The 22,154-nt window shown below is 46.6% G+C and overlaps 1 protein-coding gene across 1 annotated transcript in view; it reads left to right on the top strand.

The window, feature by feature from the left end:
* Positions 1–22,154, top strand: part of LOC121278804 (filamin A-interacting protein 1-like) — a 286,735-nt gene that overhangs the window by 213,155 nt on the left and 51,426 nt on the right. Inside the window, exon 11 of the mRNA XM_041189257.1 lies at positions 12,987–13,166. Within this exon, the coding sequence (XP_041045191.1) occupies positions 12,987–13,166 (180 nt within the window). The remainder of the gene's footprint in view (positions 1–12,986; positions 13,167–22,154) is intronic.

Genomic DNA, 22,154 nt, shown 5'->3' with positions numbered 1-22,154 from the left:
AAATCTGTTTTATAGGATTATATGTAGAAAACCTAGAGCTTTATTCATATAAAGGTTTTTTTTAATAGACAGGCTGTTTGTTTGACTGTGTTGATGCATCATTATGGACATAACTTCCGACCAGCATCGGAAAGTGCTGGCCATCAGAAATTAGAAGAAATAAATGCGCACTTACCTAGTGTTGAAAATTGTGTAGCCACTTCCGTTCACTGGAGCTGCTTGGGGCCTGCAGCGAAAGACTCCTCACAGGCTCCAGCAACGTCTAGATCTAGCATATTCAAGGAGAACATGCCCCCATTTTTACAGCACTTGCTGCCGTAACACAGGTAAGTGTAAGGGGCCAGGGAAATTGTCAGGCCAGTGTCTATGGTAAGTAGATAGGATTTAGGGGCATCCTGAGATCGGGGGGTGGTGGGGGCGGGAGGTGAAGGGCGTCCCAAGGTCATGAGTGGGGGGGAAGTCGGCGTCCTGAAGCCTGGAGCAGGGCGGGACATGGATGTCCTGAGGTCGGGGGCGGAGCAGGGGGTGGGTGTCTTGAGGTTGGGGGCGGGGCAGGGGGCAGATGTCCCGAGGTCCGGCGTGGATTGGGGGTGTGGGCGTCCCAAGGTTGGGGGGGGATCCCAAGCTCAGGGGAGGGGTCCGAGGTCTGGGGCAGTTGGGGGGTGTCCTGAGGTCGGGGTGGTCTGAAGTCTGGGGCGGTGGGGGGTTCTGGAGGTTGGAGGGTCTGAGATTGGGTGGGGAGCTGTTGTCCTGAGGTCGGGGCCGGTGATGTGCCCAGAGGTCAGGTGGCGGGGGTCTGTCCAGGGGTCTGGGGGTCCAGAGGTTGGGGGGTCCGAAGCCTGTGGGGGATGTCGAGTGAAGTGCGTCCCGAAATCGGGAGGGTCTGAGATCTGGGGGTGTGGGGGCGCCTGGAGGTTGGAGGATCTGAGATTGGGGGGGTGTCAGGGCGGGGGTCTGTAAGTCGAGGGGCCTGGAGGTGAGGAGTGTCCGGAGGTAGGGGGTGGGTCTGGAGTTCGGGGGAGGGGTCCCGGAGGTCGAGGGGGAGGGTCCCAGAGGGCGGTGTTGGGGTCCCTGGAGTCGGGGGGGGTTCCTGGGCGTCAGGGCAGAGATGAGGACATTCAGAGGTCGTGGGGTTCAAGGTCTGGGCAGGGTCCAAGGTCAGGGTTCGGGGTCCGAGGTTGGCTGGGGATGGGGTTGTTGGAGGTCGGTGGGGGTGGTGGGGGCATGGTTGGGGTCCTGTGAGTCGGTCTGGGTCTTTACAATAGTTACCCAGCAGTTAGAAGAGGTTTTAATTCTTCTAATATTTTCTGGGTAACTATTGGCATAGCCTTGGCAGGACCATCGAAGTTTGCGATTTAAATCGCATTTTCGGATGGTTCACAGTGCGGCACAACTGTCCATAGGATGTATGCACTTCTGGGCACTTTCTGTGTAAACCCTTGTTTGGGAACTTTTGCCAGAGGGATGCCCAGCGCATCTTTGGGATACCCCCGCCAAATCCGAAGCTGGGGAGCATGGAAGTTACGGGCCAGTTTTTTCTTGAAACAGTGCAGTAAATGTATTAAGCTGAGACCTGAAAATCCCAGCTTCCTGGTCCTGTTGTTCTGTAGGATTATGCTGCTTTGCCATCCTGTGCCAACTTCACTACACATCATCCAACTTTTAAAAAAATGTATTCTTTCATGGGGTTTGGCTGTCATTGGCAAGGCCAGTATTTGTTGCCATCCCTAATTGCCCTTGAAATGAGTGGATTGTCAGGCCATTTCAGAGGGCAATTAAGTTTCAATCATATTGCTGTGGGTCTGGAACAGACCAGGTGAGGATGGCAGATTTCTTCTCCTAAAGGACAGTAATGAACCAGATAGTCATAAAAAACCTATCGGTGATTGATTCATGGTCACCATTACTGAAAGTAGATTTCAATTCCAGATTTTACTAATTGAATTTAAATTCCAACAACTGCTATGGTGGGATTTGAACCTATGTTCCTAAAACATTAGCTTAGGTATCTGGATTACTGCTATGCCACCATCTTCCCCAATTATATATTAGTATATAACTTCCAGTAATGTGTCAAATCTCAACTGATCTAGCGAAATAAAAACCCTTTGTATAGGGGATTTGCAACACAGCACTGCTCCCTTACTATTTTGAACTTGAATGAAAGAGGCTATGTTCTGTGCCTTACAAGTTGGACTTGGTTCTTGCTATATCTGGTGAGTTCCTCCAGACTTCCACAAGAGTTATTTGCAGTATTTTTTTTTAAAGTCAGCTATTTTTAAGGAATGCAAGGGGGGTGACTTTCACTTGGGGAAAATAGGGCAATTAGGGCTTCAAAATGTGTTTAACAAATTTAAAGCTTTGTTAACACTGATACTCCAGCTCCTGCCATTTTGAAAGATGCCTACACCTGGATTGTCAAAGTATCCACCTAAATGGACAGTAGTCTTTTTTCCACACAAGTTGGGGTCCTAATTACATAATTATGGTCCGATTTTTTAAAAAATTGTATTTTTGTGGAGTTGGGAACAGGCCTGTGCCCCCTCCCCAACTACTGAACACTTCCTGCCAGCTTCCCAGCTGTCTAAATTTCTGATGCTAAAGACTGGTATAGAAACATCTTTTTCATGTCCACAGTTTGCATGTTAAATTCAAATAAGGCTATAGCCCCAAAATCATGGCTGTTGGTATGGACAGCCGCTTAAGAGTTAAAATCGGCACCCACATGTCTCTTTATATCATCTGTGTTATTTTAGCGGTTATCACAGATGTCACTTTGACGGCAGGGAACATAGATTGAGCAATGAATAAAAACAAATGTTGAACTTTCAAAGTAGATAAAAAGCCTGAAATTATTACAGATTGCCAACCGTATTTTGTTTAAAAAATGTTGCCATTCTTACAATTAACAATGGTCAGATACTGAGAGAGACAGATATAAAGAATATATATTTGAAATGTTCGCAGCAAAATGATATGTAATTTGATTCCTACAAGGTAACTGCAAGGAATACTCCTGAACTGATGAGTAATCTTTTGGAGCATTTATCATCCATAAATTATGTAGCAAATTGTGTGTTAACTTTCATCACAGTTAATCAGTACTGATTCATTGAGGTAGCTCATTTAAAAAGACATTGGTTAATTATGTCAGGAAGTGAAAATGAAGGTTATGGAGTTAGATTTAGCTTTTAGTGAGTAAATACAACTGGAACATTTTTTTTGTTATATAAATTAAGCATGTTACTTAGTTCACCTTCAGGTCTTTTTTTCTTCCATCAACAATTTTGACTGTTAACTCTTTTTACTGTTCAGTATATTTGTACAATTTTACCTCTGAACATAAACTGGGGGCGGAATCTTCTGTGCCCGCTGGTATCAGGTGTGTTTGGTGGCATGAGAGGCAAATATGGGGAGAAGGCCAAAAATCAGTGAAACCAGCCCTGGCCATCAACGGCAGGGTGCGTTTTCTGCTGGGAAACACCGACACATTTCACAACATATATAAGGTGTGCACTTGGTGGCCTGCACTTCGAGGGGAATTCGGAGGTGAGTGCACAGTAATGTGGCGCAGCGTTCGCCAGGGTCGCCTGTTCGACTTCAAGGTTGAAGTGCTGCGTATACAGGAGAGGCCACAGGCAAGCCACTTTTTCCTGGCTGGCTTTGCTGGGGTAAGGGCTGCCCTGCAGTTCAGGCAAGTTTGGGGGGTGCAAGGGCTGCACTCCGATTGATGGTAATGCACAAGCACATGCGGGGGAGGGGCTGGGGGGGAGTTACCACACATAAGGGAAACCTTGTAGGAAGTGACTATTCCTCCGCAGCCGAAACAATTTTGACGCGGCCAGATTGACATGTTTGGAGTCGGGCCTCTAACTTATCTGCCCACTCGAGCAATGCAGAGGCACTAAATTGCCACTAAGTGCTCCTGAACTTTTCATCCCTCGGGCACAGACTGCAAACTAATGAGCATTTTAGTCGACTGCAGAACAGCTGGATGACTTGGCACGTTGTACAGTCTCATTGCTAAAGCTGGCCATGGAGCAGTCACTGGTGGAGGCACTCACAGTCCCGTGCAATGTCATCATTCAGGTTTAGATCAGTCTCCCCCCACCCCGGGTCAAGCTAACAGTGCAGCCTTGCAGTGCATGTTAGGAGAATGTCTATCCCTGAGCTGAGAGCACAGCATGCAGTCCAGTAGATGAAGCTGTCACCGATCAGTCAAGTGGAATGGGGAGGAGGTTGGTGGAGGCTCAGGCAGCCATGCAGCATACCAAACTCTGGCTATCCAAATAGTAGCCAGCACTCTCCAGGATGCATTTAGGGGTCTTCAGACTTAGCCAAGAGAGGTTCTTAGAACACCTAAGCTAATCCACGCATCTCTCTCTCATCCTGCAGGAGGAGTACATCAGGAGCATGGGTCCTGGTAACCTACCTGTATGCCTTGTGACATACAGTGAGTGGAGATGAAGGAGAAGAGAGCGACTGAGGCACCTGGTGGGAAGAGGGAGGAGCAGCACCCTCAGGAAGAAGGGGCATCTTGGGCTCCCACACGCGACGCTGAAGAGCCACAGCGAGCCGTAGCTAGGCTGCCTTACATTCCTGCAGATAACCGAAAACCAGTGTCGCCAAAGACTGTGCATGTCTATGAAACTGGTCAGCCACATCTGCCAGCTGCTGCAGGATTTGGTGCCATGGAGACATGGACTGCATCCACTTACCTTGGCTGTGAAAGTGACCACGGCACTCAATTTATACACCGGTGGCTCCTTTCAGGGCTCCAAAAAGTGACCTCTGGAATATCACAAGCCCCCACCCACAAATGCATCCCTGAGGTCATGGATGCCATCTTCACGAGGCACACAACTTTGTGCATTTCACTCGGGACTGGGAAATCCAGGATGCAAGAGTGATAGGATTTGCCCAGTTCTTGGGTAGAATTTTATATCCCTTGGGCGGGTGCGTGCCTGACCTGATCAGGTGTAAAATTGCGTGTAATGACATTGGCGAGCATCCAGATGTCATCGTGCACTCGCGATATTTCAATCGGCGGGCACGCATGCATGTTGGCGGTGTGTCCGCTGACAATTAGGAGGCCTATTAAGGCCATCAATTTATTAATTAAGAGAGATTTTTTGCTGCCCGTCCAACATTACGGTTGGCGGGCAATTCAATTGGCCAGGCGGCCTTTGCATTTTTGGGGAAACCTCATTCACGGGTGGGATGAGGTTTCTGACATTAACTAACAAAAAACAATGTTTTGACATAATTTTTATTATGTATATGTTCATGTGAGTGAGTCTGATGTGGGGACGTTTTTTTCAGAATTTCCAAATCTTTATTTTTGATTTTAAAATTCTTCAGGTTCCTGAGGCAGTTCTCTGCCTTCAGGAGCTTTCATTGTGCGCTCCCCCGTGCCTGTGCAGACTTCAGTGCTCACCCTCCTCCCATACCCACATCGGCAGCGCTGAGCATTTCAGCACATGGTTCACACTGGCTTGTCATTAATTGGCCAGCCAGTGTGAAATTGCAGTTAGGGGCCAATTGCAGGTGGTGAACCATTTCCCGGTTGCTCTTGGGCCCGCCAACCATGCCCACCTGACAACCTGAAAATCCTGCCCCAGGTTACCAAAGGAGCAGGGTGCCATCGACAGTACTTATGTGGCGCTCAAATCTCCATTGCAGCAAGTGGTCAACTATGTCAACCATAAGGGGTTCCATTTGCTGAATGTGCAGCTGGTGTGCAACCACCACAAATGCATCCTGGAGATCTGCACACGATTCCCAGTGAGTGTGCATGACTCCTGCATTCTCAGGCAGTCACAGATCTCTGAAGTCTTCTCGGGTCCACAGAAGCTGCAGAGTTGGCTCCTTGGGGACAAGGGCTACCTGCAGAGGATGTGGCTGATGGAATCCGTGCAGCAGCCTCAGACTGCAGCAGAGCCAAGATATAACGAGGCTGATGCTGCATTAGTGGAGCAAAACATCGGGATGCTGAAAATGAGATTCCGGTGCCTGGCCAGCCCGGTGGAGCCCTGCAATATAGTCCACAGAGGGTGTCATGCATCCTGCTGCACCCTTTACAATCGGGAGAGGAGCCGATTGAGGAGGAGCTGGAGGAGTTGGACGTCTCCTCCGATGTGGAGGACATGAACGGGGATGAGGGTGAGGGGGTCCTCAAAGGTGATGATGACAGTGATGAGGCCTTCGCACTAGCCAGACGAGGCAGGTGCATTTGGGAGGCCCTCATAGCTGCTAGATTTGTGGAGGATGATGATAACATGCAGTGAGGGGACACCATGTGTCCTCACATTGCATCTATGAACATTTGACTCCAGTCTGGCTCATGGCAGCGCACATACACTCTGTGATAAAGCTCCTGTCATGGAGACCCTAATAGTCACTCGACTGCAGGATGATGATGATGACATGCAATGAGGACACTGTATAGATCTTCACGTAGCTTTTGTGAATGTCTGACTCCTGTCTGGCTGAAGGAAGCTCATTTGCGCTCTGTGATCAGGGTTATATCATGGAAATGCAGCTGTGAAACTTGAAATGCATCCGATCCTTTGTCAGCTTTCTAAACCTGACCTCTTCAGGAGCCCAGCCTCACGGGTCACAGATGCTGAAGAAATGGGTGCCAGCCCACCTTAAAGGTGCTGGGCGCGCACGAGAGAAAAGGATGGAATTGTGTGATGCCTGCCCATAACATTCCGGCAGCAATGACAAGCACCATCAAAGATGTGTTCAGGGAGTGTGAGGCCAGGCATCACTTTGGTCTGAAGGCTGCACAAATCACAGGAAATGGGCCTTGGATTGAGACAACTATCTTTATTTTCTGCAGGAACCACGATTTCATGTCTGAGTGACACGAGCACTGCTCATCAGAACAAGTAGCCATAGGCAGGAGACATTCATGGGATAAAAGCAAAATACTCTGGATGCTGAACATCTGAAACAAAAACAGAAAATGCTGGAAAAACTGAGCAGGTCTAACAGCATCTGTAGAGAGAAAAAAAGTTAATGTTTCGAGGCCTTATGACTTCTTCAGAGCTAAAGAGAAGTAAAAATGTAATGAAATTTATATTGTTTAAGAGGGGTGGAGCAAGTGAAGCTGGATAGAAGGCCAGTGACAGATAGAGGCAAAGGAGAGATTGTCAGAGAAGTCATGGACAAAAGGATAAAGGGGTGTCAATGATAGTGATACTGGCTAAAGGAGGTGCTGATGGTGGCATTAAGGTCAGAGAGCAGAATGTGATAATAGCCGGACCAGGATAAGCATTCTGGAAAGAACATGAACAAGTGACAGATGGCCATGTGGGGGTGGGGTGGGGAAAAAAGATTGAAAATAGGATAATAGGATAAAAGGTGGGGATAAAACAATGAATAAAAATGAATTTAAATAAAAATAAGTGGATAAAAAATAAAAATTAAAAAGTAAAAATTAATAAATTGATTAATGAATATTGAAAAAAAGGGATAAAAAGGGGTGAGGGTGGAGGAGAGAGTTCATGATCTGAAGTTGTTGAACTCAATGGGCTGAATTTTGCTATCGCCGAACAGGGGGGTGGGGCCCGCTCGCTGACGCACAAAATGACACGGGATGATGTTGGGCGCAACCCCCGACTCACCCCGCCCCATTTAAATCTTCAGGAAGGCAGGCCCGCAGTAAAATCAGCTGTGCGCTTGCCGACCTTAAGGTTGGTGGGCAGGCCAGGAGCACCAGTGGGGAATAGACAAAACATGAAACCTCATCCACTGGTGGGATGAGGTTTCATGTAGGCTTTAAAAAAGTTTAATAAAATTTTGGTGAAATTTATGAACATGTCCCATCTCATGTGACATTGTCACATCAGGGGGACATATTAAGGATGTTATTTTTCTATTTTTAATTTGTACAACTTTCAGCGATCTCCCTGAGGCAGCACTCGGCCTCAGGGAGATGTGCGCTCTTTTGTGCACATGCATGAAAGAGCGCACTCTCACTTTTGGGGAATCTCCCCCGTCCGCACAGGAAGCGCATAGCGCTTCCCACTGGGCGTCACACAGGGCGGGCCTTAATTGGCCCACCGGCTTAAAATGGCGGCAGGGCCTGCTTCTCCGACAGGGATCGGCTCCCCGCCCGCCGGAGATTGGGTCGGGCCTGCCCGGTAGGCAGAAAATTCTGCCCAATGTTAAGTTCGGAAGGCTGTAAAGTGCCTAATCAGAAGATGAGGTGCTGTTCCTCCAGTTTGCATTGGGTTTCACTGGAACATTGCAGCAGGCCAAGGATGGACATGTGGGCATCAGAGCAGGATGGGGTATTGAAATGGCAAGCGACAGGAAGCTCTGGGTCATGCTTGCGGACAGACCGAAGGTGTTCTGCAAAGTGGTCACCCAGTCTGCGTTTGGTCTCTCCAATGGAAAGGAGACTGCATTGGGAGCAGCGAAAACAGTAGACAAAACTGAAGGAGGTGCAAGTGAAGTGCTGCTTCACCTGAAAGGAGTGTTTGGGCCCTTGGACGTTGAGGTGCGAGGAGCTACAGGGACAGCTGTTGCACCTTCTGCGGTTGCATGGGAAGGTGCCGTGGGAGGAGGCTGAAGTGTTTGGGGTGATGGAGGAGTGGACCAGGGTGTCCCAGAAGGAACGGTGCCTACGGAATGACGACAGGGGAGGAGAAGGGAAGATGTGTTTGGTGATGGCATCGTGCTGGAGGTGGCAGAAATGGCGGAGGATGAATACGGAGGCTGGTGGGGTGAAAAGTGAGTACAAGGGGGACCCTATCATGGCTCTGGGAGGGAGAGGAAGGTGTGAGGGCAGAGGCAAAGGAGATGGGTCGGACACGATTGAGGGCCCTGTCAAACCACGAAGTGGGAATCCTCGGTTAAGGAAGACATATCAGGAGTGTCAGTTTGGAAAGTGGCATCATTGGAACAGATGCAGTGGAGGCGAAGGAACTGAGAGAATGGGATGGAGTCCTTACAGGAAACAGGGTGTGAGGAGCTGTAATCGAGGTAGCTGTGGGAGTTGGTGGGCTTGTAGTGAATGTTGGACAGTCTATCACCAGAAATTGGGACAGAGACACCTAGGGAGGGAAGGGATGTGTCAGAGACGGACCATGTGAAGGTGATGGAGGGGTGGAAATTGGAAGCAAAATTGATAAATTTTTCCAGGTCCAGATGAGAGAATGAAGCAGTACCGAAACAGTCATCGATGTACCGAAGAAAGAGTTGTGGGAGGGTGCCTGAGTAGGACTGGAACAAGAAATTTTCCATAAAGGGACAGGCATAACTGGGGCCCATGAGGGTATCCATAGCCACACCTTTTATTTGAGGGAAGTAAGACAAGTTAAAGGAGAAATTGTTGAGTGAGAGAACAAGTTCAGCCAGATGGAGAAGAGTGGTGGTGGATGGGGATTGTTCGGGCCTCTGTTCAAGGAAGAAGTGGAGAGCCCTCAGACCATCCTGGTGGGAATGGAGGTAAAGAGGGATTGGATATCCATGGTGAAGAGGAGGCGGTTAGGACCAGGGATCTGGAAATTGTTAATATGACGTAAGGCATCAGAGGAATCCCAGATGCAGGTGGGAAAAGACTGGACAAGGGGAGAGAGATAGGAAGAAATCAGTTCTGTGGGGCAGGAACAGGTGGACACGATCGCTCTACCAGGACAGTCCTTTCTGTTGATTTTGAGGAGGAGGTAGAAGTGGGCTGTCCAAGATTGGGAGACTATGAGGTTGGAAGCTGTGGAGGGAAGACATTCTTGGGAGTATATTTACAATAGTGAACATTATGTACAAGTGATTAACACCCGTGTCCAATCTGTGCAACTACATCTTTTTAACATTCCTAACCCTGCTGCTATGTCTTGTTGCTTCCCAAACATCTACAGCGGAGGTGAAGATAGCCTGCTGACCACTCACTGTTTGTGATGACCCTGGCGGGTGTCATCTGGAGGGCTGAGACCTGGAGGGCCCCTGCCTGCTTTCGGGGTCCTGCTGTGTGGCAGGGCACCCTCCTCGGCCTGTGGAGCTGGAGCTGCTGAGGTCACAGGAAGCGAGGGTTCAGACGGGCTGGACGCTTGCAGAGTCCCCAGGGTGTGAACCTGCTGATCTTCCTCCCTATGGGTACCCGAGGGCATCTGGATGACTCCTTGAGGAGAAGGGGCAGCTGGAGTGAGATTGAGCAGCCTGCACCCCTGTCGTGTACACACTGTTGGAGGCCAACTATGGCATCAGTGATGGAGTTCAGCCTGCACAGTAGTGCAGGATAGATGTCCTGGACCGAGGTCTCCATGGCAGCCACCATCTTACCAGTGTTGACCTCGGTGCATTGGCATGCCAGCGCCATCACCTCAGCCTGAAGACAGACAGAGCTTCCATCGTGTGTTGCAATCTGAGGAGTGTAGCAGACATCCCTTCCTGATGTTCCCATGATTGCCTTTGCAGCTCCGGCAACTGAGACATGACTGAGTGCAGAAGCTTGTCATCTGACTCTGATTCAGCAGATTTCTGGCCTCCGGGAGTCCTCTGAGTGCAGGAGACTTAAGTCCCTGCTGCTGCCTGCTGTGGAGCAGACAGTGCAATGTGCTCATCAGATTGTGATACCGAGGGTATTCTAAAGTTAGGTCCCACTGAGGTGTGTGTCTCTACGCTGGTGGAGGGTGTGTGTAAGAAACATTCTTTTGCAGAGGTTTCTGCAGGGCTTGATTGGAGGCCTTAGGTCATGGACTGCCCTGGCTATTTCCCAAATGTGCCTGCGAAAGCAAGGAGAGATAATTGGAGCATGACGGGACTGCGGAACAGATCATATCACGCACAGCATGGTTGTCTGATGGATATTGGATTGCTGGATCCTCACTCGGTAGAGCACTCCCAACCTCACCATTAGCACAGGAACGGTCCAGTTCCTCACTGGCCAGCTGATGGCTCTGTTCCCAAAGTCCGTGAGGACCTTGATTTTAGGCATTCCTCCACCGGTCTGCGACCTCTCCCTGTTGCTGTGTGCCAGCTTGTCCTGCATGAACAGAGATGGAGAGAGTGCAAGCAGGATGTCTGCCAGACCAGATGATAAGTATGCCTGGCATGTGTGGGTGGTGAGTGTCCCTACAGATGGGATGAGGACACTGAAGGTGTGTGTGTGAGGGAGTGAATGGTGGTGTCCCTTGAACTGGCTGTGATATGGATATGTGGATATGTGATGGGTTTGTGAGTGTGTGAGTTGAGAGCGATGAGAAGAGCGACCTACTCTGGCGGAACGGAGAAAATCATTCATCCTTTTTTGGCAGTGGTCGGCTGTCCTCTTTTGTAGGTCATTGGCGCTGACCATCGCTGGATTGGTGATGTTGCTGCCCCTCCTGTGGCCAGAGCAGGGGTAGATGACATCACGGCGGGCCTCCACAGTATCTAAAGGGCACTCGAGGGACACGTCATTAAACTGGGAGCTGCAGTCTTCTTGCTTTTTGGGACCATCCTGTCTTCCGTGCAGCAGTCATAGCTGGAAGCATTGAGAGCTGTTCGTGGGACTGCACTTCAAATATGGTGCCTGGTGTGAGGAAGCGGCTAAGTGATGGTGTGGCGGGTGACTGAGAGCCCGCCCAACATTGAAATGACATGTTTCCTGGGAATTCTTTAATAAAGAGGCAGGATGTGGGCTGTACGGCGTGAAAAGCCGCCATTGTGGCCGACAGATAAAACGTCCTTTCCCTTGTCCGCTACTGCACTTAAATTCCGCCCTGGGTTTCTGCTGGTATTTTTTTCCTTGCCTGCTCCATAGCATATTCAGTGACACTCTAATGGTTGTTCTGTACATCAACCCACTGAAGATTGGAATCAGGATGCACTTCTGCATAGAAAGGGTGGAGCACAATGTCATACACTTCCCCAAAAAGGCTACTTTTGCTAGGTGAATTGAAATTTTTAAGTGTGATAGAGGCAGGTTTTGTTTAGAGGAGGGTATTGGGAAATCTGGAGCAAAGGTAGGTATATGGAGTGAAGGTGCAGATCAGGCACAGTCTATTGAAGGGTGAAATAGGTTTGAGGGGCTCAATGGCCTTTTTCTACAAAACACAGCTTACTTCATGAGTGTAATTTCCTTCTTGAGAGAACACAAGAAAATAAGACATAGGAGCAGGAGCAGGTCATGGCTATTCAATACTACTGCTCCATTCAGTACTCTAATGGCTGATCTTTGACCCCTAACTCCATCATCCTGCATTCTCCCCAGATCCCTGAATTCCTTTTATATTCAAAAATCTATCAATCTCTATGTTGAATATATTCAACGATTAAGCATCTACTGCCTTCTTAGGTAGATAATTCCAACGATCCACAATCCTTTGGGTGAAGAAATATCTCTTCATCTCAGTCTTAAAATAGCTGATCCCTTATTCTGAGAATCTGACTCTCCAGCCAAGGAAAATATTGTTTTAACAGCTACCCTGTCAAGCCACTTAATAATTTTATGTTTCAGTGAGATCACCTCTCATTCTTTCAAATTCAAAGGAAATTCTTCCAGTCTACTCAATCTGTCCTCAAAGAATAGTCCCCCTCAATCCAGGAACCAGTCTATTGAATCTTTGCTACACTCGCTCCAAATCTAGAAAATTCTTTGTTGGGTAAAGATACCAAAACCATATACAGTATTCTAGATATGGTCTCACCAAATCCATTTGCAATTGCAGTAAGCCTTCTTCAGTTATATACTTCAATGCCTTTGTAATAAAGGCAACATACATACAGACAGGTTTTCTACCTTCATAGAGTAAACCTTTGGATCTCAGGATGGAAACTTTTGCTAAAATGTTTGCTATGCTTAAAAGAAGATAGTCAAAGATTTACCAAGTGGAAATCACTTGCAAATGAAAGGCTCTTGGAAGAACTCATATGCGTCAAATTACAACTTTTATCTTATCTGTGCTTAGTGGAGTATTATTTGTATATTTGTTATAACTAAGGGTATATAATAACTTCTATAAAATAAACTATGAAAAAAATGTAATTACTTTTAGGTAAACGATAGTGAAGAACAAGTTAGCACTCTGGATCTGGAAGTAAATATGCTGAAGATGAGATTGGTGGAAAAGACAGATCTGGCTCAAAACTTGGAAGATCAAATTCTGAAACAGCATGAGTCCTTAAACAGAGCAAATGAAACTCTCAGAGATACAAAGAAGGCAGCTGGAAATAAGGTAACAACTGTCATAATGCAAGAAGTCATCTCCATATAAAGGCAGGGGTCCTGATTTCCAAAAGATTTTCAGGATGACCTGTTCCTGAACATAGGGGGGAATATTCCTTGGTCACCTGGATGAGTGTGGTTCCAGCAGCACCATCCAGGACAAGGGAGCCTCTTCGTTAGCACCCCACCCACCACCTTAAACATTCACTCCCTCCACCACTGGCACAGAGCATCAGCAAGGTGTACTATATAGGTGTACTGTAGCAACTCGCTAAGGCTCTTTTGACAGCAACTTCCAAACCTGTAATCTTTACCACCTAGAAGGACAAGGGCAGCAGGCACATGGGCACACCAAACCATACAAGTTCCCCTCCAAATCAAACACTATCTTGACTTGGAAATATATTGTCTTTCCTTTAGTATCCCTGGGTCAAATTCTGGAACTCCCTTTCTAACAGCACAGTGGGTGTACCTATTCCACATTATTGCAGCAGTTCAAAGAGGCAGCTCACCACCTTTTCAAGGGCAATTTGGGATGGTTAGTAAATGCTGGTTGGTCCAGTGATGCTCACACCTCCTGAACAAATAAATAAAATATAAGAAGCAAAAGTTAGCATTATTGATTTAAGATCCAAAACCATAGCCCACACCATACATGGGACAAATGCCCTTTTCAGTTGACCCATTTATACCAAATGATCTACGATAAATTTAGTGATCCTACACCTCCAGCATAGAGTCTCATTGAAGGGAGTGTTGGCTAGAGTTAAAGCTATAACACTGTAGCCTCAACTCTTCCACCTGTGCTACCTTTGAGCATGGCTCTGCAGGGAGGATGAGCTTTACCTGTTTGTTTAAAAACATTAGTAAAAGAATTACACATAAACTTAGTATCCATAAATGTATTGTGCAGTAACTAACAAATAAATTATCTGTTTCTGGCTTTTGTGAAATGTGGCTTTGTTTTCCTTCATTCCATGTCATTTAGGCCTTGTTTGGGAGTATACTTTAATTATTTTTCTCCCACTATTGGCACCATTTTCATTGTGGTCAGGACAAGAAGTTCTAAAACCACACTTACATAGTTGATAAGGGTCCTTTACTAGCCAATCCCTCATAGTAATGTAGATGGGAGATAGAATTAAATTTAACTTTGGTGCAAACTGTGATGCTAGCAGATGAGCTACCTTTAAACACTCCTGATTTTCCTTTCCATTGACTTCAAGGATAATATGGCCCTCAGTGACTCCCTCTCTGTCACCTACTGCAATCACTCATGTTTCCTCCATTCCCTTCTTCCAGTTATGTCCCCTACTAATTTACCTTCACACAACGACTTAATTCCCTATTCCCGCTCACACCCATTGCTACACCTACTCACCTCTATCTAGGTTATAGCCTATCTCTTCTTTGAAGACCTCTTCATGCACTCTATTCTTTGTGCCTCCTTGTTCTGCCATCATCCACCTGACCTTCACCCATCTATCCACTCCTCTCTTTTCACCTGCTGTCCTGAAGGGCAGATATTGAACAGCCAGAGGCTCATTCAACATAATTCCTTTCTCCCCATCCTTCTGCTTATCTATTTGCCTCAAATGAGGAAAGAAACGGTTTGCCTACTACTTTTCCGTTTGTGCCTTTTTGAGCTCAGTTTTAACTCCCAGGAGGAATGCAGCAAAGGGAGGGATTGTCCTGTCTAGGAGAGGAAGAAGTTGGAGGGAATCTCCGATGTTGAGGATTGAGTGTTTTAACTTTACAAAAATAATCTCTAGTAATCTTCAAACACCACATATTTCCCAATATCTGTGCTTTGTAAATAAAATGATAAAATACCATTACCTTACAAATTATCACTAGGACGCTCCTGATAGCTCAAATTATTTATCGAGTGAGCACCAAGTTTATCTAGTGATTAGTTGAACCATGCAAACCAGGAAGATGCAGCACCTGATCCTGCAGTAAAGGAAATATTAGCTCATTTCACAATGCTTTAGGGTGTTCACCCCAAAATCAGCACTTCCAGCAAACCAGAACAGAATGTCAGGGAACCAAACCCACGAGAGGGGGAGGTGGTGACGTAGCAGTATTGTCGCTGGACTGGGAATCCAGAGACCCAGCGTGATGCTTTGGGGCAAAAACAAAAAATGTTGGAAAAACTTGGTAGGTCTGACAGCATCTGTGGAGAGAAAGACAGAGTTAATGTTTCGAGTCCATATGACTCTTCTTCGGAACTACTCGCTAGATAAACTAGATAAATAATTTGAGCTATCAGGAGTGTCCTAGTGATAATTTGTAAGGTAATGGTATTTTACAATTTTTTTTCTTCATACGGACTTGAAATGTTAACTCTGTCTTTCTCTCCACTGATGCTGTCAGACTTGCTGAGTTTTCCAGCATTTTTTGTTTTTGTTTCAGATTTCCAGCATCCGCAGTATTTTGCCTTTATCGTGATGCTTTGGGGACCCGGGTTCGAATTCCACCCGTGACTGGTGGTGAAATTTGAATTCAATAAAAATCTGGAATTATAATGTCTAATGATGACCATAAAACTATTGTCGATCGTTGTAAAAACTCATCTGGTTCACTAATGTCCTTATCAGGCCTCCCCTGCAAGTGACTCCAGACTCACAGCAATGTGATTGATTCTCAAGCCACTCAGTTGTATCAATCCTCTAAAAGGAATGGAACCAGACAGACCGCCTGGCATTGACCTAGGCACCAGAAACGACACTGGCAAACTCAGCCCTGCAATGTCCTCCTTACTAATATCTGGAGGCTTGTGCCAAAATTGGGAGTGCTGTCTCACAGACTAGTCAAGCAACAGCCTGACATACTCACGGAAACATACCATACAGATAATGTCCCTGACATTACTTTGCATCTGTGCTGCTTAAGGTCAGTGGGAGATGATTAGGACTTTCTTATTGCAGATGGTCATTGTATGTCCCATATGTGACATGAATGTTATCTGCCACTTCTCAGCTCAGGCCTGGATGTTGTTCAGCTCCCCCATGGCTGCTTAATTATTGGAGGAGTTGTGAATGGAGTTGAACATTGTAGAATTGTCAGGAAATGTCACACTCCCAATCTTATGACTCTTGTTGAGTGACAATGACTGTCTTTCAGCAACAACAACTACTTTTCTTTGTGTCAGAACTGAACTAGGGCTATTTTGACTTGCCATATTCCACACTTATCCCTTGCTATCGAGCCATAAAGTTGCAGTTTGAGGTTGTATGTAATTCTGTTGCAATTGGTGGCCCAGAGAACATTTTGGTTGGCCAATTGTGAGTTGTTAGATCTGCCTTGGTCTATCTCACATGGTATGGTAGCTAGAGGGTCTTTTTACTGTGAAGCTGTGGCTTTGGGGCATTTTTGATTTCCATCCAAAATGGATATGAAGTCAGTGAAGGGGTTCTGCCACCCATTCAGACTCGGCATTAGGAGGTTTGAAATAGTTGCAGATCACACTGCAGCTCCCTGGTTGGGGAGAGTGGGAAATCAGCTAGCTTCAATGCTGAAACTTGTGTCAGGTTGTATCTGTGGGGTGAATGGGAGCCGATCACAAAAGGGAGTGAGCATTTGCCCACTAGCTCTGTCCATTTTCTCATAGACTCATACATTCTACAGTACAGAAGGAGATAAAAACAAAAAACTGCGGATGCTGGAAATCCAAAACAAAAACAGAATTACCTGGAAAAACTCAGCAGGTCTGGCAGCATCGGCGGAGAAGAAAAGAGTTGATGTTTCGAGTCCTCATGACCCTTCGACAGTTCTGTCGAAGGGTCATGAGGACTCGAAACGTCAACTCTTTTCTTCTCCGCCAATGCTGCCAGACCTGCTGAGTTTTTCCAGGTAATTCTGTTTTAGTACAGAAGGAGGCCAGTTGACCCATTGTGTCCGCGTCAGTCAACAAAGATCTGACTACACTAACTCCATTTTCCAGCACTTGGCCCATAGCCCTGGAGACAATCACAACGCAAGTGAATATCTAAATACTTCTCAAACAAGAGTTTCTGACTCAACCACCTTTTCAGACAGTGAGTTCCAGACTCCCACTATCCTCTGGGTGAAAAAAAATTCTCCTCAACACCCCTCTTAGCCTTCTACCTCTTACCTTAAGTCTATGTCCTCTGGTTATTGACCCCTCTATTAATGGAAAAAGTATCTCCCTATCCACCCTATATATCCCTATCATAATCTTATACACCTCTATCAGGTCCCCTCTCAACTGTTGTTGCTCCAAGGAAAACAACCCCAACCTATCCAATATTTCCTCATAGCTCAGACCCTCCAGCCCAGGCAGCATCCTGGTAAATCTCCTCTGCACCCTCTCTAGTGCAATCACATCCTTCCTATAATGTAGTGACCAGAACTGCACCCAGTACAGCAGTTGTAGCCTAACCAGCATTTTATACAGTTTCAGCATAACCTCCCTGCTCTTGTATTCTATGCCTCGGCTAATAAAGGCAAGTATCCCATATGCCTTCTTAACCACCTTTCTACCTGCCCTGCTACCTTCAGACATTAATGGATATGCACGCCAAGGTCACTCTGATCTTTAAGATAAAAGCAAAATACTGTGGATGCTATATATTTTTCTTTTTTCACCTATTTTTAAATTTATTTTGATCTGTTGTTTCATTTCCACCTTTTAGCCCATTTCAATTCTTTTCCCCCCACCCCACCCCCACTAGGGCCATTTGCCACTAACTTGTCCTGCTTGCTGCCCTTAATGTCCCCATTAGCACATCCTTTAGATAATATCACCACCGTCAACACCCCTTTGTCCTTTTGCCTATGACATCTTTGGCAGTTTATTCTTGACCTCCACCTATCACTGGCCCCCTATTGAGCTTTACCCGTCCCACCCCCCTCTACCAGCTTATACTTCATCTCATTTCTATATTTCTTAGTTCTGATGAAGGGTCATATGAACTTGAAACGTCAACTGTATCCCTCTCCGCAGTTGCTGTCAGACCTGCTGAGATTTTCCAGGTATTTTTGCTTTTGTTCCCTCTGATCTTTAGTACTTTCCAGGGTCCTACCATTCATAGTTGACACAGTTGGGGCCCTTGCTGTTTGTGGTGTACATAAAAGAGTGTAATCCCTTGCATTGTTAGCCCTCCCCAAGTGCATTACCTCACACTTTATCAGGTTGAATTTCAATTGCCTTGCTCTGCCCACCTGACCAGTCCATTGATATCCTCCTGCAGTTTACAGCTATCCTCCTCACTATTTACCACCCTACCAATTTTTGTGTCATCCGTGAACTTCTTGATCATACCCCCTAATTTATGTCCAACTGATTTATGTACACCACAAACAGCAAGGGCCCCAGCACCGAGCCCTGCGAAACCCCACCTGAAACAGACTTCCAGTCACAGAAACATCCCTCTTTTATCACCCTCTGCTTTCTGTCTCTCAGCCAATTTTGGATCCAACATGGCACTTTGCCTTGGATCCCATGGGCTCTTACTTTCTTGATCAGTCTGCCATGAGGGGCCTTATCAAAAGCCTTGCTAACGTCCAAGTAGGTCACATCAAATGCATTAATTACCCTTATCAACAGTCCTAGTTACCTCCTCAAAAAATTCGATCAAATTTGTCAAACACGATCTTTCCTTAATAAATCCATGCTGACTATCCCTGATTAACCCATGTCTCTCCAAGGGTAGAATCTTCGGCTCGGTGTGCAGGGGCGGGGCCCCTAGCCAAGTTGTAAAATAACGCGGGGTGATGTCAGTCGTGCGTCACTGCGTGTCATTCAGATTTTCAGTTTGGCGGGCCTGCAGCCGACTCGGCTGCGCACCTGCCAAACTGTCAAGGCCTCTTAAGGCCATTTAACAACCAATTAAATCATTGACCTGAGCTGCCCACCCAACCTTAAGGTTGGCAGGCAGGCGAAGAGCCGAGGTGGCCTTTGCATTTTTCATGGAACCTCATCCACAGGCGGGATGAGGTTTCATGAATGTTTTTAAAGTGTTGGAAAATTTTTTATTAACATTAATGGAGATGTCCCAGCTCATATGACAGTTTCGTATGAGGGGAGATGTCCTTAAACTTTTTTTCTTCTTTCATTCAATATTTTATATGTGAAACTTTTCTCCCTGAGACATCTCTGTGCGCGAAAGAGCGCACTCTCCGCCTCAGCCTATTTCTCCCGCCTGCGCAGGGAGCACTCAGCACTTCCAGGCATGCATCAGGCTGGGCGGGCCTTAATTGGCCTGCCCACGTAAAATGGTGGCACCCAGCCGATTGGGGGTGTCGATCGGCTGTGCACTCACCCCCGCACAACCCCCTGATGGGGAGAAAATTCTCCCCCAAGTGCAGATATATTCTGTCTCTTGGAATTTCTTCTAGTAACTTCCCCACCAACGAGGTTAGACCGACTGGACTGTAATTTCTTGGTCTATCCCTTCCTCACTTTTTTAATAATGGGACAACATTAGCAGTTCTCCATTCCTCTGGCATCTCACCTGTGGCCAGGTGGGTTTGAAAATTACTGCCAAGGCCCCTGATATCTCTTCCCTCCCTCAACAGCCTGGGATACATCTCATCCGGGCCTGCAGATTTATCCACTTTTAAGGCCACTAAATCCGCTAGTACCTCCTCTCTCTCTCTATGTTGATTTCCTCTAATATTTCACAGTCCTCCACCCTGATGTCTGTATCTGTGTCGTCCTTTTCCATTGTGAAGACCGACGCAAAGTATTCACTGAATAAAGACTTCACCCACGTCTTCCAGGTCCACACACACATTACTTGTATGGTCTCTAATTGGCCCTAATATTTCCCTTGTTATTCTCTTGATCTTTATATATTTAAAAAAACTCCTTTGGATTTTCCTTTATTCCACCCACCAATGCTTTCTCATGCACTCTTTTAGCTTTCCTAATTTCCTTTTTAAGTTCCCCACTGCACTTTTTATATTCCTCCAAGGACTCTGCTGAACTGAGCCCTTGGTATCTGCCATAAGCATGTTTTTTTCTTAATCCTAACCTTTATGCCTCTTGCCATCCAGGGTTCTCCGGATTTGGTCCCCCCCTTTTTCTTTATGGTAACATATTCGCTCAGTACTCTCGCTATTTCCTCCCTGAATGCCTCCCACTGCTCTGACATAGTTTTATCTGTAAGTAGCTGCTCCCAGTTCACTTGGGCCAAATCGCATCTCATCTTAGTCAAATTAGCCTTTCCCCAGTTTAGAACATTTATTCCTGGCCCAACCTTATCCTTTTCCATAACTATGCTAAATCTAACTGAGTTATGGTCACCATCTCCAAAACGCTCCCCTACTGGTACCCTCTCCACCTGCCCGGGCTCATTTCTGAATACTAAGTCCAAACTGCCCCCTCCCTTGTTGGGTTTCTATATACTGGCTAAAAAAGTTCTCCTGGATGCAACTTAAGAATACCTTGCACACTAAAACTATCCCAGTTAATATTTGGGTAGTTAAAATCCCCAACTATTACTGCCCTATTATTCTTACACTTCTCTGAAATTTGATTACGTATTTGATCCTCTTTTCTCTCCCTGTCTGTTTGGGGACCTATAGTACACACTCAGTAGCACGTTTGCCCCTTTTGTGTTTTTTACTTCTACCCACATGGCTTCATTTGATAATCCTTCCAAGATATCATCCCTCCTCACTGCTATAATTTATTTCTTGATCAATATCCTCTAAACCCCTCTCTATCTCATCTGAATACCCTATAACCAGGAATGTTGAGCTGCCAAACGTGCCCTTTTAGCCAAGTCTCGGTCATAGCTATGATATCATACTCCCACATGCTTATCTGTGCCCTCAGTTCATCTGTCTTATTCCTCAGGCTCCTTGCATTAAAATATATTCATTTAGCCTTGCTAAACTCACTTCTTTCTTATCTAGCCTATGTTTCCTCTACCTTCCAGACTCACTTACTAGCGTTTTAACTTCTAATTCCATCTGTTTCTCTCCCCTCTCAACTGCTTTTCAGGATCCCATCCTCCTGCCAGTTTAGCTTAAATCTGCCCCAACAGCATTGGTAAACCTCCTGCAAGGGCCGCGTTCCTGTTCAGATGTAACCAGGCCCACCTCCCCCAGAAACAGCCCCAATGCCCCAGGATTCTAAAACCCTCCTTCCTGCACCACCTCTCCAGCCATGCATTCATCTGCTCTATCTTTCTGTTCTTATACTCGCAACTGCATGGCACTGGGAGTAATCCGGAGATTACTATCTTTGAAGTCCTGCTTTTCAATTTCCTACCTAACTCCCTAAAGTCTGCTTGCAGGACTTCATTTCTCTTTCTTCCTATGTCATTGGTCCCAACATGGACCACGACCTCTGGCTGTTCACCCTCCCCCTTCAGAATGTCCTGCAGCCATTCTGTAACATCCTTGACCCTGGCACCCGGGAGGCAACATACTATCCTGGAGCCACGTCAATGGCTGCAGAAACGCCTGTATACTCCCCTCACTAATGATTCCCCTACCACAATTGCCCTTCCACACTTCTTCCTCCCGCCCTGAGCAGCTGGACCACCCACAGTGCCATGACATTTGATCTGGTTGGCCTGCATAGAGGAACTATCACTCTCACCGTTTTCCAAAGCCGAAAAAACGGTTTGCAAGCGAGATGCACTCAGGGGATTCCCTCACTACCTGCCCAGTCCCCTTCTTCTGTCTGGCGGTCAACCATTCCCTTTCTGCTTGTACTTCCTTAAGCTGCGGGGTGACCACATCCTGACACATGCTATCCATGAACCTCAGCCTCGTGAATGTACTGTAGTGCCCCCAGCTGCCACTCAAGCTCCAAAACTGGGAGCTCAAGTTGCTCCAGCTAGAGGCACCTCCAACACACATGGTCACCCAGACTGTCAGGAGTGTCTAGGATTTCCTACATAGCGCAGGATGTGCAAAGCACGGGACTGAGCTCCCCAGACATATCTTAACTAAATGGACCCTTGTTTTTAAGACCATAAGGCATAGGAGCAGAAATTAGGCCATTCGGCCCATCGAG

The sequence above is a fragment of the Carcharodon carcharias genome, chromosome 6 (assembly GCF_017639515.1).
Source record: "Carcharodon carcharias isolate sCarCar2 chromosome 6, sCarCar2.pri, whole genome shotgun sequence".
NCBI classification, from domain to species: domain Eukaryota; kingdom Metazoa; phylum Chordata; class Chondrichthyes; order Lamniformes; family Lamnidae; genus Carcharodon; species Carcharodon carcharias.
This window is presented reverse-complemented; position numbering and strand designations above follow the sequence as displayed.